The 18,368-nt window shown below is 42.5% G+C and overlaps 1 protein-coding gene across 1 annotated transcript; it reads right to left on the bottom strand.

Moving 5' to 3' along the window:
* Positions 1-4,973: 4,973 nt before the first annotated feature.
* Nfkbiz (NFKB inhibitor zeta) lies at positions 4,974-17,311 on the bottom strand. The gene is made up of 12 exons (XM_090347049.1): positions 16,934-17,311; positions 14,322-14,461; positions 13,841-13,871; positions 13,402-13,505; positions 12,470-13,242; positions 11,119-11,224; positions 10,573-10,719; positions 10,323-10,386; positions 9,456-9,625; positions 8,637-8,747; positions 8,363-8,530; positions 4,974-6,490 (listed from the first exon to the last, which is right to left on the bottom strand). Exons 1-12 carry the CDS (start codon positions 17,226-17,228, stop codon positions 6,437-6,439), a joined length of 2,163 nt encoding a protein of 720 aa, XP_090203175.1. The 5' UTR covers positions 17,229-17,311; the 3' UTR covers positions 4,974-6,436.
* Between the last annotated feature and the right edge of the window lie 1,057 nt (positions 17,312-18,368).

The raw sequence follows: 18,368 nt of genomic DNA on the forward strand, positions 1-18,368 counted from the left end.
ATGTGTGGAGTGAATTTATGCTAGAAAAAAAAACATGAAGGGAAAGGAAAGAATTAGAATAGCAAATTGCTACACTGGGCACCGTGGCTCATGCCTGTAATCTAGCTACTCAGGAGGCTGAAATCTGAGGATCTCAGTTCAAAGCTAGCCCTGGCACTAAAAAGTCCATGAGATTCTTCCCTCCAATTAACCAGAAAACCGGAAGTGGCACTGTGATTCAAGGGGTAGGATGGTATCCTTGAGTTGAACTCAGGGACAGCGGCCTGACCCAGAGTTCAGGTCCCACAACCAACAACAACAACAAAAAAAAAAATAGCAAACTGTTCATAATTGTTGAAGCTTTGTGGTAGGCACATGTGGTTCAATTTATTATTCTCCAGACTTTTGTGTGGACTTGAAAGTTTCATTTTTAAAAAATTAGTTGAATTCAAAGAAAAAATGTCTATGGTAGCAATCTGGAAATAAAATAATGAAAACCTTGATATGAGTAGGATAGAAAGAAAATGGAACCAAGACACATTAATTCAATGAGTATTTTGCTGTAACAGATTTGATATAACTTTAAATGAGAAGAAATTAGGCTTCTTATGTATATAGATGGGAAAGTAAAAAATGCCATAAAAGAGAAGTCTGGCAATTGTCTATATGTTCTTGGTTTTGATGTACCTCATTACTTCATATGGCTAGCATATATATGAAAATTGTCTGCATAAATTAAATTTTTCTGTATAGATCTTCATTATATCATATGAAAAATGTGACAAGTGAGCAGAAAATTTAGAACTGCATGAAAAAAAACTGGCTTAAAACAGTCTTTCTCTTCTAGCAGAGGATTACAATAGCTCAAAACCTAGGTACATCAGCTCATATAGGATGAGACTAAATGAAATGATCTCTAGGATATGGAAACAAGAGCTTTATCTTGTGTGGTTATTGTTCTTAATGTACTATGTTATTTCTCTTTTCTTTTTTGCCCTTATGGTTAATCTCATATTGTTACTATATTTGATTTTGTTACCTGGTATAATGTATATATGTTTGTTTATTTGAAATAGGGAAGGGAAGGGGGGAAAACAAGGTGATTGGGAGGGGTGGAGGAGGGAAACGGGGACAAAAACATGAGAAGGGGTATCATTGTGTGAAAAGTAGTGCATCTACTACCTGATGAATGTAACTATAACCCCTCTATACATTATCCCGACAATAAAGAAAATAGTATTTTCCAACATATTGTCTTGTGAGTATCGCTGTTACACTGGTTCATCCTTTATCCTTTGTCTCATCATCTTGTGAGGAGGTGGGGGAAAAATATGGGAAGGGGTAACAACATTCAAGAAGTAATGTACTCACTACTTTTTATGAATGCAACTGAAACCCCTCTATATATCACCCTGATAATAAATAAATAATAGTCTTGTTTGACAGTCTTATTTTCCTATACATACCAAAGATCACTTTTGTGGAACCTTAATGTTATCTCTAGTTTTTTTTCTTTAAACAAAGGAGTATAATTTATTGTATTTGAAGTTGCCTATGAGTTGAGTTTAAAAAGCTACCTCTTTATCCTTGAACTGAAAAGCTCAGGGACAGTACCCAGGCCCAGAGTTCAAGCCTCATGACTGACAAAACAAAACAAAACAAAAAATACTGCCTCTTCAATAAAAGAAATCCAAGAATTTTTTTGAGTAGAAAGGTACCATCCAAATGTTTACTTACTTGCCTTAGTTCTGGATTTTAGCTTTAAACAAATTTAAGTATATCAAACAAAATTGACATGCATTGAAAAAGCCTAAAAGGAGCCTTTTTTAGGGGCCTGGAGTTTGGCCTAGTGGTAGAATGCTTGCCTAGCATGCACGAAGACCTGGGTTAAATTCTTCCGTACCACATACATAGGAAAAAGCCAGAAGTGGTGCTGTGGCTCAAGTGGTAGAGCTCTAGCCTTGAGAAAGCCCAAGGACAGTGCTCAGGCCCTGAGCTCAAGCCCAGGACTGGCAAAAAAAAAAAAAAAAAAAAACATTTTTTATTCTTAAGTATTTCTGGAAAGAAGAGTTCTTTAAAACAAACAGGAAAGAATATCCTCTATAAAAACAAATTTGAGTGGCACCTACTTTTTATTACAAATCCATGTATGACAGGGAAGCTTTAAACAATAAAAAAAATACTTAAATTCTAGAGACCCTAACTGTTCAGGAGGCCAAGACCTGAAGGATGGCAAATGAAGACCAACCTGGGCAGAAAAGTCTATAAAACTCCATTTACAAAATAACTAGCAAAATGAAGGACTGGAGGCATAGTTAAAATGGTAGAGAAGAAACAGTGAGCAAGAAAGCTAAGTTTAAGCCCCAGTACCAGCCCTATAAAAAAAAAAGTTGTTTGAACTTTATTCATTTTAAAAGAGAAATAGCAGGCCAGGAGTTTGGCCTAGTGGTAGAGTGCTTGCCTAGCATACACTAAGACCTGGGTTCAATTCCTTGGTACCACATGCACAGAAAAAAGCCGTGGTAAGAGCTCTAGCCTTGAGAAAGTCCAAGGACAGGGCTCAAGCCCTGAGCTCAAGCCCAGGAGTGGCAAAAGAGAGGGGAGGGGGGAGAAACGGCTGGGCACTCGTGGCTTATGCCTGTAATCCTAGTTATTCAGGAGCCTGAGATCTGAGGATCATGATTCAAAGCTAGCCTGGGCAATAAAGTCTGTGAGACTCTTATCCCCAATTAACCACCCAAAAATTGGAAGAGGCACTGTGGTAGAGTGCTAGCTTTGAGCAAAAGAGCTCAGTGACAGCACTCAGGCCCTGAGTTCAAGTCCTATGATCAAAAAGAGGAAGAGGGGAAGAGATGGAGAGGAAGGAGAGACAAAGAAATAATAGTGTATAAAAAACTACAAATCTGCAAAAAGTCTTTTGCAAATGTAATTAAAAACTTTGAGATGAAATCATACTAGATTAGTCAAGTGAGCCCTAAATCCAAAGACAAGTACCCTTATAAGATATTTGCAGAGAGAAGACATAAAAAGCCATGTGAAGAAAATAGCTATTGGAGTAATGTTGTCACAGCCCAGGAACACATGAGCCACCAGAAGCTGAAATAAGTAGAAAAAACCCACCAGTATCAGTACCACCAATCTTCAGCAGGAGCCTGCTTCCATTAACACCTTGATTTCAGTATTCTGACCTCCAGATCTACAAGAGAATGAATTTCTCTTGTATAAGCCACCAAGTTTTCAGTGGTTACACAGTCCCAGCAAACTAATAAACCTGGAGGACTTTGAAACCAGAATGATCTCAGAAAAAGTGTTTTATGAAATCAGGGAAACAGACTAGGTGAGTGAGTCATCATCATAGCTGGTGTCTATTAAAATGCCTAGCAAAAGGCAGGCACTAATGGCTCATGGCAGAAATCCTACCCACTCTGGAGACTGAGATTTAAGGATCGAGGTTCAAAGCCTGCCTGGGCAGAAAAGTTTGTATGACTCTTACCTCTAATAACAAAAAAAAAAAAGCTGTAAGCAGAGCTGTGGTTCAAGTGGCAGCTAAAGCCTGAACCCCACACTTGGTACCAGTAGAGGTAACCCTCCAGTCCTGTTTTTTTGTTGTGTCTTTTGTCTTCTGCTATTTTGGAGATAGTGCTTCACTTTCCCCCCAGGCACATGCCTCCTTAGCCTTCTAGGATCACAGGGGAAAGCCACCCACATCCAACTGTCTTCTGTGAAAAAGGAACATTTCTTGGACTTTCTGCCCAGGTCACCCTGGAACTGTGATTCTCCCAATCTCAGCCTTTCCTGTAAGCTTTGGATGATAAGTGTGTGTCCCACCATGGTCAACTATGAGTTGAATGGTTGTCCCCAACTTCTTTGTCCAAGATAGTAAAAAATCATAAGCCTCAAGAAGCAAGGATTATAAGTGTGAGCCACCAACACCTTGTCTTGTGACATTTGTTCCTCTTTTTTTTTTTCTGCCGTTCCTGGGGCTTGAACTCTGGGCCTGAGCACTGTCCTTGGACTTTCTCAAGGCTAGTGCTCTACCACTTGAGCCACAGTACCACTTCCAGCTTTTTCTAGGTATATGGTACCAAGGATCTAACCAGGTCTTCGTGCATGTTAGGCGAGCACTTTGCCACTAGGCCAAACTCCCGGCTGCTGAGAAAGTTTTTAGATGTTAAAATGTCAGATTTTGTTTTGTTTCGTTTTGTTTTGAATGTTAAAAGGTACATAACTTCAGAAAACTTGTTCTCAAAAGTTCCAAATGAAGGGCCAGGAGTTTGGCCTAGTGGTAAAGAGCTTGCCTAACATGCACAAAGACCTGGGTTTGATTCCTCAGTACCACATACATAGAAAAAAAAACAAAAACAAAACTGGAAGTGGTGCAGTGGAACTAGCCTCGAGAAAAGTCCAAGGATAGTGTTCAGGCCCTGAGTTCAAGCCCCACAACTGGCAAAAAAAACAAAGTTCCAAATGAAGATATTATCTAATTAATTAAAAAGTATAAACATGTCATTAATAGTACTTTCTCTACCTATAGAAATCAGATAGTAGGAAAATACATATTCTTTAGACAGTATTTGTGTATTAATATTTCCTTAAAACCAGGCACAAGTTTTTCCCATGTGAATGGACTGGTTTTTATCACACTAGTTAACATTTTTCCATAAGACAACCTGGGTCAAGAAATGTGATCAAATCAAATAAAATCTTTTTAAAATGAATTATAATACTTGACTACAAAAGTGGTAAGATCCAACTACAAACACGGTAAGATAATCACTACTAAGATCTCACTTAAAATTTTTTGAAGACTAATGAATCATTAATATGTAATGAAAGCTAAGGTTACACCTTGGGGCATACCAGACGTCACCAAAATAATGTTAAAGTAATTAATATTAAAACAATAAAACTTTTCTGCATGATAACATAAATATCATGGTACATATTATTTGACAACAGAAAAGATAGTTTAAATATTAACATTTTATTATGGCACATTATTATTTGACAACAGCAAACAGAAAGATAGCTTAAATATTAACATTTTATTGTTTCTATAAAGGTAAAAAACAAAATTTTAACTGGACATGTAAATTATACAACCTATGTGAGCTACAATATAAGGAAGTTTTCTTCTTACGCATGCAATTATCTACATTTTATTACATTTCAATTCATGAGAAGCATATTTATAATTCAAACACAGCTCTTTCACCTATTTACAAACCAATTTTCCATTTCCCTTCTCTACAAAGGCTTTAGTTGAGCCAGGCGCAGTGGCTCATGCCTGTAATCCTAGCTACTCAGGACGCTGAGATCTGAGAATCGCAGCTCAAAGCCAGCCCAGGCACTAAAATCCGTGAGATTCTTATCTCCAATTAACCACTAGAAAACTGGAAATGGCCCTGTGGCTCAAAGGGTAGGGCGGTAGCCCTGAGCTTAAGAGCTCAGGGACGGCATCCAGGCCCAGAGTTCAAGCCCCACACTGACAAAAAAACAAAAAAAAAAAAAACCAAAAAACCCTTAGTTGGGTGATTACAGTAACATCTCCTTTCAATGTGTATAATTTTAAAAAGCAGTAGCAGGCACTGGTAGCTCACACCTATTATCCCAGCTACTCAGGAGGGTGAAACCAGAACATCAAGGTTCAAAGCCAGCCTGGGCAAGAAAGATTGTGAAACTCTTACCTCCACTTAACCACCAAAAAGCTGGACGTGGAGCTATGGTTTATGTGCCAGAGTGCTACCCTGAGCAAAAAAGCTCAGGGAGAGCACTCAGGCTCTGAGTTCAAGTCCCAGGACTGACACACACATACACACACAAAGAGTAATGCTAATTCCCTCATTCTTTTCTACACATTTTAAATGTCCACATTAATGATCAAATATATACAATATTCTCAAGATTAAAATAACTATACACAGCTTGCAAAAATCAAATCCTACGCACAGGTGCCTTTCATCTGGTCACTCTGACTAGACTTGCCAACACCAGAATAACCACTGGATACCACTTGAGGCTAAAAGAAACCTCAGCACTATATCCCAACTCATTTGTTTTCTCCCTTTCAAATGCTTTTATTTTTCTTAAGTAAATGTGTACAATTTACTGGCAATTTACCTGAAACCAGCAATAGCTACATGAGGCAATGATTTATGCCACAAATTAAAGTCTTCCTACTCAAAAGCTACTGTTGATGGCAACTTTATCATTATGATCAAATTCAGATGTAGAGACCCCAGATACCTGGGTATGAAATATGTAAATCTGCCAAGAAAAATTGGGTATTTTTCTTCTTTTCTTTTAGTTTAACCCACTATATAATAGTGAACTAAATATGTTTGTTTCATAGAAACAACTTACATTTGCCAATACAGGGCAAATGGTCTATGTACAGATACATGAGGACTGCCTAACTGACAGTGAGTGTCGCTAACCGTGCTCCAAGCTAATGGAACTAATAGGGTGGTGCTCTCTGCTGAATGGACTTTCCCTTCAGAATACGTCGGATCTGAAAGAGAAACAAACAGGATTTGTAAGCTTTATTTTTGATGTGTAAAGTGGTGTCTTTTCTTCAGTTTCATTCCCTTGCTACCGTGTAACACTCCCAACCCAACTTGTAAGTACATGAGGGAACACACACACTATTTGTCACCACTGAAGTGACTTTCAAAAACACTACACCACTTTTTAGCTTTCCTCTAATGATGTTTAAGTGAGCAGAGGTGAATCCCAGCTCCTGAGGAGGCTGAGTGCTGAAGATCCAGCCTGGGTAGGGATATCCTTGACAGTCTTATCTCTAAATTAACCACCAAAAGAAGCCAGGAGTTTGCCAGGAGCTTAGTCTAGTGGCAGAGTGCTTGCCTAGCATGCATGAAGAGCCGGTTCAATTCCTTGGCACCACATACATTAAAAAAAGCCAGAAGTGGTGCTGTGGCTCACGTGGTAGGGTTCTAGCCTTGAGAAAACCCAAGGACAATGCTCAGGCCCTGAGCTCCAGCCAGGACTGGCAAAAAAATAAAAAATAAAAGTGTCAGTGACAGTAGCAAGCCCAGAATTCAAGCTCTAGGACTGGCACAAAAGAAAGAAAAGAAAGAAAAAGAAAATGATCTTCAACTATAAGACAGTAGACAGGGTGGAAAGCATGTAACACTCAAGAAATCATCTGGCATATGACAGGAATTGATGTATGTTTCTTCTCATCAGCTGTCATTAGCCTATCTTCCTATATTGGAAATTTTGTATGGGTCTTGAATGATGTTATGTTATTCAAATGGTCTTTAGCAGTAAAAGATTCCTGCCTCTGCTAAAGTAAATCCATTAATATTATCGTAAGTTGAAAACCTCCAATAGGGCCTGTATTCCTTTCCTAACTTGATTTAAAAATAATGAATAAAAGAACTCAATCATCTTAAAATTAGCCTCACCTAGTAAGAATGCAATTACACCTTATAAAGATTTTCATAAAATATTCTTTGTAGGGCCAGGAGTGTGGCTTAGTGATAGCATGCTTGCCTAGCATGCATTAACCCCTGGGTTCAATTCCTTGGCATCACATACACAGAAAAACCCAGAAGTGGTGCTATGACTCAAGTGGCAGAGTGCTAGCCTTGAGGAAAGCCCAAGGACAGTGCCCAGGCCCTGAGTTCCTGCTCCAGGACTGGCAAAAATAAATAAATAAATAATAAAAAAATAAAAAGTTATCTGTAAATAACTTCTATAATAACATTAAACAACAACCAAAAAAAAAAGTAATGGAGTTCTATTATCTAGAAAAGTTCACCTGGGAAACTATTCAATCCCTAATGATAATATATATAATGACAATTGAGGACAGCAAAATTTTAACATACAAAACACTGCTAGGTTATAAATTACATAAATACCCTTTCCATTGCTTGAGCAGTATGACCTGGTAGATAGAAATCATTGTATCAGCTTACTTCATTGAGTATTTACATGCCTGGGACAATGTGAGCACTTTACAGTTATCATCTCATTTAACCCTCTTAATATTTGAAGGCTCAGTCTACAAAATTAAGATTTTCTGACCTTACTGTCTGTCTACAGGAGTCTTCGTACTTGCTCTCTCATTAGCTCCAAAACCTTGAACTAGACTTTTTCTAAACCAAAGTTTGTGTCACAGGAGTAAAAAAAAAAAAAAAAAAAAAGACTTCCTGACTGTGGCTATTTATGTGATAAGGGCCTAAGGATAAGCTCAAATGTCTTAACTCTTTCTTTGGGAACAAAGTAACGCACTCCAGAGTGCTTTAGCTAATACCTGGAAGATCCCGCCAGCCTCCCATTACATAGCCTCACTTTCTGTTCTCCCTCAGACCAGTGAGCCTATCGTGCCATCACCTCCAGGTGAGGTGGCCCTCACCTGTTCCCCCACAGGGCCATCGGGAACCAAATGCACTGGCTGCTCATTCTCCAAGTTCCGAGTGCTGGGGTCGGCCCCCTTCCTCATCAGCAGGCGGACGGCATCCAGCTGTGTCACCCGGTACTGCAGGCTTGCAGCCACATGCAGCGCGGTGTTCCCATTGTAAGCCTGAAGACACAGAATTGAAATGCCACACATCAGCAAGGAGGATTTCCACGGAGGGAGCTTCAAGGCTCCCTCCAACTCTCAAGTTTCTGAAGCTTTCTACAATTACCTTAGTGTTCACAAAAGACAGGCAACTGGGCAGCTCCAAAAAGAGGCGAATGAGTTCCAGATTTGCTTCTTCGGCTGCCAAGTGCAGGGCTGTGCGACCACTTTTCCGATCCTTGCAGAGGTGAAAAAGTAAAACACTGAAAATCCATGAACAACACCTTACAGCATGCTTTCCACCGTCTCTGAAGTGTCTGAGCAGACTTCCACAAAAAAAACTAGCCTCAAGCCCAAGCTAGATGGAATCTTCTATTCCTCAGAAGTTCCTTATCCATGTGTTTAACTTACCTCCTATCGTCTAGCCCTGTACACTGTGGAGCCATAAAAACATACAAATATAAAATCTGTCCTAGCATGTATTATGTATTCTCTTGTGTTTCCAGGCTTGGTGACTACCATACAGAGCTACAGTGCACCTCTTTTGTTAATAAACTCTGAAATGGCCCATTTGGTTTTTGTTAGGCATTTTTCCCTACAAAACATCTAGCGCAGTGCTGTAGGACTGTACTCGGAAACTAAGCCTCATATTTTTAAAAGACTATTTTCCAACTTAAAAAACACAAGATTAAGTCCAGATTCCAGATTCCACAACAAAGAAGAAAACCCTTCAAAAAAAAAAAAAGAAGCATGAACTTTGCTATGAGCTATTAAAAATGGAAGCAGATAAAAGATCTTTCAAGTCTAAGCTTAACTACCCATACATGGCTACTGTACTCCACTAAAACAATAAAGAAGGAAAGCTTTCATCTGTCCTCAGGATTCAGGTCTTTTGCTCTAATCACTTTCCTCCCTAGCCCAGCTCAAACCTCTTCTGTGAAATTACCTTTGCTTCTGCGGATGCTCCCATTTGAATCAGACACTTAATGGTGTCACCCAGACTTTTATTCTTCACTAAAAGTTCCTGAACTTCAGGAGAATGAGGCTGTTGATTTCTCTGGAGTTCATGCACCACAGCATTGTGGGCTATGACTGCACAATGGAGAGGAGTCAGGCCTAGGAAAACAGAATGAAGTAACTGTTGAGCATCTTGTCAAGTTTCTTTTAGGTTGCTCTAAAATTACAAACCTACAGGATGGCGTCTCATTTCATCTACAAATGGGTTTCACAAAAACTAGGAAGGCAATCTGAACATAAACATGCCCTCTGACCCCCCTTCTTTCTAAATATGATACTTAACACTCCTTTTGTTCTCTTGTGTGCTGGTGCTAGGGCTTGAACTCAGTGCCTGGATGCTGTCCCTTAGCTATATAGCATTCTACCACTTGGAGCTACAGCTCCTCTTTTAGCATTTTGGTGCTTATAATTAGAGTCCCATAGACTTTCCTACCTAGGCTGGCTTCTAACCAAGATCCTGAGTAGCTAGGATTACAAGTGTGAGCCACCGATGCTCAGCTGACACTAACATTCTTTTTTTTTTTTTTTGGTGGGTCATGGGGCTTGAACTGGGCCTGGGCACTGTCCCTGAGCTCTTCAGCTCAAGGCTACCGCCCTACCCTTGACCAAACCCCACTTCGCTGTTTTCTAGAGGCTAATTAGAGATAAGAGTCTCAGGTCCTCAGATCTCAGCCTCCTGAATAGCTAAGATTACAGGTGGGAGCCACCACACCAGGCCAACACAAATATATTCTTAAGGACGCTGGACCTACTTTTCAGGTAGGGTCCTCTATCCAGTAATTGTGGTGTTGCTTACCATCGTAATTAGTTGCCTCAAGATCCACAAACTGATTGCTCCTCACTGCTCCCTTCTGGATTGCCTGCAAAATGTTAAAAACAGGCATCTGTTAGCAAAAGAGGAGAAACATATAAATACCAATTTGTTAGTTTCCCAAGAAATTAATAAAGCAACTCAACACAGATGATTGCAACAGACACACTACATCTAAGCTCTAATACCCAAGCTCTCTCTGAGCCTGTGATAGAAGCCTGGCTTTTTCTCTCACCTGAAGCACCTGGGAGTGGCCCTTCTCAGCACAGACGTGCAGAGGCGTTCTTCCCCAGCAGTCCGTAGTATTCACCTGGGCCCCGAGGTTCACTAGGTCCTGCACAATGAGATGCTGATTGGCAGCCACTGCCACCTGCAAGGCGCTCTGTGCATATTCCGAGAAAAGAAAAACAAAAAGAAAAATTTTATATATACATATATAACACTATCCTAACAAAGAATGCGAAAGTAAACTATGAATAAGGGGAAAAACCCACAGAGAAAATAAATCCTATTAATAAGCAATCTGATATCGTAAAACAAGGAAACAATCTTGGGGTGAGGCCTAATTGTATTCAATCTTTGGTCAGATACTTAGTTAACTAGAGTTAACATTAATAACTTCAAGATTGGTGGTGGCAAAAAGTCAGTATCTCAAAGTTAATATTAACTCTTGATTTTAACTCTCTTAATATTAACTCTCTTGACCTTGAGCTTTGAAACAATCCACACAGGAGATTGCTGTCCTGTCCACATCCACTTCAGACCTTCTCCACATACTCACCTGCCCGTTGTGCTCTTTGATATCTAACATGTGAAGTGCATGCATCTTTCTTGCAAGGACATAGGAAAGTGCTCTTCTCCCTTGGGCAACAGCAATATGGAGGAACCTGGCAAACAAAGAGAAAAAGGAGAATTATTTCTGATTGCAGTGTTTGCCAAAAAGTTAATAATTCAGGCAAGTGTGGTTGGTGCATGCCTATTCTGCTAGCACTTGGGAGGCTGAAGCTAAAGTTTCTTGAGTTGGATTCCAGTCTAGACTACAGAGCATATTTCAAAACAAAATTCTTCTGTTAGCCCTTTTCTTCATATGGTATTGTTGCACTCCAATGAAAACATTACAAAGCATACTTTATTTTTTCTACTAGGTTAAAAATATATAAAAATCCATCTGAATTGCCACAGGAAAAGTTGGGGTATAAAGAAAGAATGTCAAATACCTTGCTGGACCATTTAAATCTATTACTTTTTTAATACTCACAAAAACTCTTTTGTTGAAAGCATTATTCTTTTACATGTCAAGAAATAAATGCATTGAGGAGCCAGGAGTTTGGCCTAGTGGTAGAGTGTTTGCCTAGCATGCACGAAGGCCTGGATTTGATTCCTCAGTTCCACATACATAGAAAAAGCTGGAAGTGGTGCTGTGGCTCAAGTGGCAGAGTGCTAGCCCTGAAAAAAGCCCAAGGACAGAGCTCAGGCCCTGAGTTCAAGCCTCACGACTAGCAAAAAAAAAAAATTAGAGAGCTCCAGTAGTTTCTAAGTAACTTGAAATAGAGCTACTTCCTGATTTATTTTTTTTAAAGAAATAAATGCATTGAGATTTTAAAATAACTTGCCAAAGGCCATAAACACAAGACAAGTTAGGATTCAGGCTACTGATTATGATCCAATTGTTTCTGCTCCATAGATGATGCCTACACTGGTCTTCCAAAACCAATTATTCTAAGAAAATGATGTACCTAAGCAAATGCAGTTTATTATATTCAATATATACTATATTAAAACTGAGCTACATAATTTGAGGATAGGTATGGGATGGGGGAAATAGGAGTACAGAGGGGTTGACAATGACCAGAAGCATTGTCCTCGTAACCTCACTAATGGAATGGTAAGCCCTTTATACAACTACTTAATAGATAAATAATAAAGTGGGGGGTTTTTTCAGCCCCCCACCAAATAAAAAGAAAAAAAGAGATCTATTTCCTTGAGACAGAAGTTATCACAGAGTAGAGACGGTTTTATCTTGGTTAGACAACCAATGAAGTATAATTTGGTATCCTCTGGCAAAATTCTGTGCCCACTGGTCCAACAATGTGGCTTACCAAATTAAGAACGTGAGATAAATGGATACTCACGTGTCTCCATCCGAATCCTTTGACAGAAACTGGTCTTGGGAGATGTTGGCCAATTTGTTCTCTTCCTGCTCTACTTGCCACTGAAAGAATGACTTCCCTAACTGTGCCGTGCTCAGGGGATTTCCGATGATGCTGGGGAATGGCGGCGAGGTGTTTAAAGCTGTCACAGTTGCATCGCGAGTCCCCACAGCCTCACAGGCGCTGTTGGGCCTCATGCTGAAGTTCTGCAGGTGAGCACTGCTTTGTTGCTGGATGCTGGGAGGTGACTGAATGGGAAGGGCAATATCCCCAGAGTCTCCAAACCCACTCAGAAGGGACACGAAGCTCTGGTTTGGGCAGAAGGATGATTCTTGACCCTCAAAGAGGTTTGATTCATAGTTGGGGGACTGTGAAGTTCCGGAATACGGACTGTATTCCACAGATGGGTTGTGGGTATAGGGCTGCGGCTGCTGGGCATTCTGGTTCTGTGGAGAGTACTGGTACATGGAAGCCTGCTCCATCATTTGTGGGGAGCTGCTGACTTGGAATGGCTGATACTTCTGAGGTGGAGAGAAGACCTGCCCTCCGTGGAAGTCCTCCTGCTGCTCCCCGGGAGAGCTGTGGTTGACCACAGGGCTCATCCAGCTAACTTGGACTGTGTTCAGGGAAACCGGGGTGCACTCATTCTTAATGTTGATAATGTTCTGAAGCACATCGGCACTGCTGTCCAGTCTGGATTCACTGTGATGAGCATCTTCCATGCTCTCCCCAGGTGTTGGTGTTTGAGGTGGTGTCTGGAAAGAAATGAAAAGAAATGCCATCTGCACAATCACTACCTTCTAGGAGCTGGTACAGTGTATGGATCAATCTCCAGCATCAATCAATGAAGAATGTTTAAATGAGTCCAGGAATGATATCCAAAGTGTATTTAGAAAAAGATATGAAATATTTACCAAAAACTGGGTATGCAGGGGAGCTGGCCTTTTACAAGCTGGTCCATCGGACAGAAAATCAGGCCCTTTTCTTTTCCCACTGGATGATACTGTGTTCTTCACTTCTGTACCCAAGAAAGAGATAGGAAATCTGTGATCATTTTAATTTTCAACTTTTTACTTTTTTTTTTTTTTTTGCCAGTCCTGGGCTTGAGCTCAGGGCCTAACCACTGTGCTTTGACTTTCTCAAGGCTAGAGCTCTACCACTTGAGCCACAGCCACTTCTAGCTTTTTTTTTTTCTATGTATGTGGTACCAAGGAATTGAACCCAGGTCTTCATGCATGCTAGGAAAGCACTCTACCTCTAGGCCAAACTCCTGGCCCTTAATTTATAACTTTTACTCACCATCACACTACACTACTTTATTCTGTAGCCCCAATATATTATGGTGACTCTTACCTGTGAACTGTTCAATGTTCACACTTTGTGTCTGTAAGGGGAAAAAAAAAATCTAATTTAGTGCGTAAAAAATGGCTACTTAACATGTAGCAATAAAAATTTATCTCTACCATTCTTTATGGCACACCATAAATCTCTGATACAGTTATGCTATCAATATTTTCTATCTCAATCTTCATTTTAATTCTCAACTTCTCCATTTGCACTTTCACCTAATTCAACTCAGGTCAAGATATATATATATATCTTTCCTTTTCTAGCCAATGTTTCATGTTCATTAACGCTCACTTTCCTTGCCCCTCCACTTGCTTTCATCTATTCACTGGTTTTCTTGCACACCTGTCAGGTGCCAGACACTGATTGAACTAAGCAACAGGGATAGCACAGCTGACAAATGATTTCTGCCCTGTGGACCTAGGTCAGGGAATAACAATGACAAACTAATCTCTCAACTAAACAAAAAAACAAAAAACGGGTTCACCTTAAAATCATCCGACACTTGGCCAGAGGTCTTCTGTTTATGACTTCGGATGTGTAGCAAGAGTTCTTTCACAGAGTTCTTCACACGAACACCTTGAAAGGGCCCTCTGTGCTGCCTGCCAATCCCCATATGGGGCTCAGCTGTTTAAAAGGAGGGTGGAAAAAGTGCCAATTAAGTGTCTTCACAGTCACAAATCCTAATTACTCCCTTGCCTCCCAAAAAAGGCTCGCTGCCCTTTGCATGAAGTCTGAGAGCTTGGAAGTATGCGACTTGCTCTAACCAGGGGTGGTGTGTGCCAGAACCCAACTCCTTTCAAAGATTCTATGTTACCCAACAGCTTCCTCTACTAGGCTCCATAGGAAAGTAAAGCTCAGTCAAATGGGATCAGAGACCCCTGAGGTCTCAACAGATAAAACCTAGATTAAATGTGTTATCTCGGTACTACCCACTCATGAAAAAAAAAGACCACAGATTTTACCTACTAGATTCTTATAGACTTATAATTACTATTTTGACTTTGAAACAAAACAAAACCTTGGGGGAACACAGTAAAAATGTTTTTGCACTTTTTGAAACTTAAAAGCTTTATGTTCACATAAAAAGAATTTTTAAGTCTCCTAACAGCAGTCAGAAGGAACAAAAGAACTTCTTCCAAAGATCTCCATGTACCAAAGCCTAAATCATTTCCTTCAATTCAACTGTGCCAAGAAATCAGCTTAAATTCACTGAACTCAAACCCATACGAGCATACACACAGGATTTCCCCTTCACTTTAAGAACTGTGTGTACAGGCCTCCTAAGTGAAGGTCAGAATGCATCTTCAAGGTTAGAATGTAAGTACAGTATTTTACCTCTGACTATTGTGTTGCATCCTCTTTATTCAATTCATGCTTTTGGTATTATTATAAAGGTGATAAACAGAGGGGTTACAGTTCATTCCATGAAGTAAAAAGTACATTTCTTTCTGAAAAACATCACCCTTCCTTCGCTCTCCCACTTTTTTCCTCCCATGCCCATCCACAAGTTGTCTAGTTCATTTTCAACAGTGTCTAGTGAGCAGCACTGCTGCATTAGTTCACTCTTTGTCCCTCCATTTCTGTGCCCCCTCACCCTCCCAAAGACAGATAAAAGGAAAAGAAAACAACCACAAAAGAAAAGAGCAACGAAGAAAAAAATAAAAGTTCTTGTTTCCCTTTCTTGGAGTCATTTCAATAAATCTTATTTCATATAATCAGATTAACATAGATATTGCATTGTACCTTGGTGCTCCTCCTTTGGTCTCACTGCGTATGAATGCCTAGAGACCTGAATAATTATCATGTCTTAGTGTATTTTTTGTGACATTCTCTTGAGAGGCAGATTGAATATAAATGTTCAAAACATCAGGAAATGACTTCACACTAGCAAAGTGGGAAAACCCGAAACTCACAAGAAACCGTGTCTAATTTGAACATGCATATTTCATAAATATAGCTCAATGGTGGGTGAATTAAAAGATTAGTTGGTTTTATGTTGAAAGATTAGAGATTTCAACAGATCCCAGAATTGCAGGAACCTGGAACCTAGCAGGACATTCCTCGGAAATGACAGCAGTTAATTGCACATCACAAGGAGAAACATGTAGTTTCAGGAATCCCCTTGGGCTGTGTGGTCAAGCCAAGAACCAGCAAAATAGTTTCATCTACACGGAAGTCAAAAAGCACAGAAGGCCTCAGAAAAAAAAAAAAATCCTGAACATCCACACTTACTCTAGACAGGCCTCTTAACAGTGTGCCTTAAACCACTTTTAAATAATTTAAGTGTGGGGGTGGAGGTGGGGGGGGAATAACTTTTCAAATTAAAAAAAAAAAAACCAAAACAGGAACAGAGAACACCCAAAAGGTATGTTTAAAAAATAAGAAGAATCAAGCTGCTGACGTTTTTTAAATGGACATTTTAAACCTTCACCGTTTGGGGTTCTCTAGGTGTTCTGATAAATTACTCACAAGGACATCCTGTTTCCCCTCCCGCCCCGAATTAAGCAACTTGGTGCGTGAAGAAAAGGAGACGAACCCATTCCCAATGGAAAGAAGGTCAGACACCGCGGTGGACGGACCGAGTCCATCCATTCTCAAGCACCCTGAGACACTGAGTCCATCCATTCTCAAGCACCCTGAAACCCAAGACACTGGCCGACCCCAGGTTGGTTTCTTTCCTCATTAAGCCCCCCCTCCGCCCTTTTTGTTTTAACTTCCAACTTTACACACCTACATCATCACCTAACCCCCCCCCCCCACACACACACACATAAATAACCTGGAAGTCAGGAACCTTGTCCTGCGCCAGGCTGGAGGTGGCCAAGAGAAGACTGCGCAGGCGCGGGATCCGACCCCGGCCCTCAACGCCCCCCCCTACTTCCCCCTAACTCAATAAGTGGGGTGGGGGGAAGGAGAGGGGGAGGAAGAGGAGAGGGAGCTCCAGGCCAGCTGGAAGGCACCGGGACTGGGGAAGTCCACGGGCGTCCGTCCAACAGTCACTTAAATAAATGGACGACCGCGGCGCCTTCGGTCCCCTGCCCCCGCGCCCGGAGACGTGCCACCCCGCCAGCCCGCACGCCCGGGGAACGCGGATACCTGGCGGGCGCTCGGCGACGCGGGCGCCGCCTCTCGGTCGGGACTCGACGGCCCCGCAGGAGGACGCAGACGAGGCGGAGGAGAAGTCGGAGGAGTCGGAGCCGGGCGAGCCGGGCGCCGAGGGCCCGGATGGGGGACAGCCGGCGTCGCTGAGCCCCGGGGCGGCGGCGGCGGGCGGAGACGTGCCGTAGAAGTAGGCCAGGTTGAGCGGGCTGGTCATGAGGCCGCCGTCGCCGGCCGCGTCCAGCAGCCCCTCTCCGCCACGGCCGTCGTCCAGCAGCTTATCCACGATCATGCTCCCCGACGGGGCGGTCGGGGACCCACAGACACCGGCGCCGCCCGCACGCTGCGCACCCCCGCTGGACCGACGACCGAGGGACGGACGGATGGACAGACGGAGGAGTGGACAGAGCCGCGGACGGACGGCGCAGGCACGGGCGCGCCCGGAGGCTAACCGGTATTTAACCGGCCTCAACGCGGCCGGACCTCCCCCGCGCCCGGCCGGGCCATTGGCGGCGCCCGGGCCGCCGCCCCGCCCCGCCTCCGGATGCGGAGGGTTTCCAGTAAAATGTCCAGGATGAGGCAATGCGCGCGCCCCGCCCTCCCGGCCCCGCGCCTAGCCGGCCCGGCCTCCCCGCCTCCCAGCTCCGGATGGCGGATGGATGGCGCCCTGGAGAAGGCCGTGAGGCTCTGGGGCGCCGGGCCCTCCTGGGAGGCGACACCGTGATCGCGAACGGGTCGGCCCGGTGGTTCCGCTCCGCCCGCCCGGGCACGGCCTCCTCCGCGGGGCCTGAAGCCACGACCCGCCCCCCAAACCTGCCCGAATAGCGGGGCGCTGCTGGCGCACACCTGGGCCCGAGCGGATAGCTGAGGGTCGGGGTTCGAAGCCAGCCGGGGCACCAAGTCCATGAGCCAAGTAATCACCACAAACACAGGCTGAAAGATGAGCTATGGCATTTTTTCTGTCTTCATATTACCGGCTGAGCCACAATAATTTTTTAATGTACAGGCTTGGAATTTTTTAAAAATGCCTCTTTTAATTCTATCAATACTGGATAAATCTTCCTGGGGTGCAAACACTGGCACACCCCAAAACTGCCTGGGAATTTAACTCACAGCCCAGCCCAGCTGACCTGCCTCCCCTGCCTTCCTAGAGAAACAGAAACAAGATTGTTCTAAAAGTTTCACCTCTGGGGCCGGGAGTGTGGCCTAGTGATAGAGTGCTGGCCTAGCATGCATGAAACCCTAGTTCGATTCCTTGGTACCCATAAACAGAAAAAGCCAGGAAGTAGTGCCTTGGTTCAAGGGTAGCGTGCTAGCCTTGAGAAAAGCCCAAGGACAGTTTGAATTCTGTTTGTGCTTGCATCAGAACTACACCACTGGAGACAGCAGATGGTTGTAATTCCTGGCCTCCATAATCATTCAGGGTCTATGT

The sequence above is a fragment of the Megascapheus bottae genome, chromosome 1 (assembly GCF_031878675.1).
Source record: "Megascapheus bottae isolate mThoBot1 chromosome 1, mThoBot2.hap1, whole genome shotgun sequence".
NCBI classification, from domain to species: domain Eukaryota; kingdom Metazoa; phylum Chordata; class Mammalia; order Rodentia; family Geomyidae; genus Megascapheus; species Megascapheus bottae.

Bases quoted from the DNA above. Each gene is read 5' to 3' on its own strand.
- Nfkbiz (XM_090347049.1), bottom strand. From the start codon at position 17,228: ATGATCGTGGATAAGCTGCTGGACGACGGCCGTGGCGGAGAGGGGCTG. The intron at 9,626-10,322 runs GTAAGCAACACC...CTGTTTTCCTAG, and splicing joins TGAGGCAACTAATTACGATG to GCCTGACTCCTCTCCATTGT. The intron at 8,748-9,455 runs GTAATTTCACAG...CACCTCTGCAAG, and splicing joins GAGCATCCGCAGAAGCAAAG to GATCGGAAAAGTGGTCGCAC.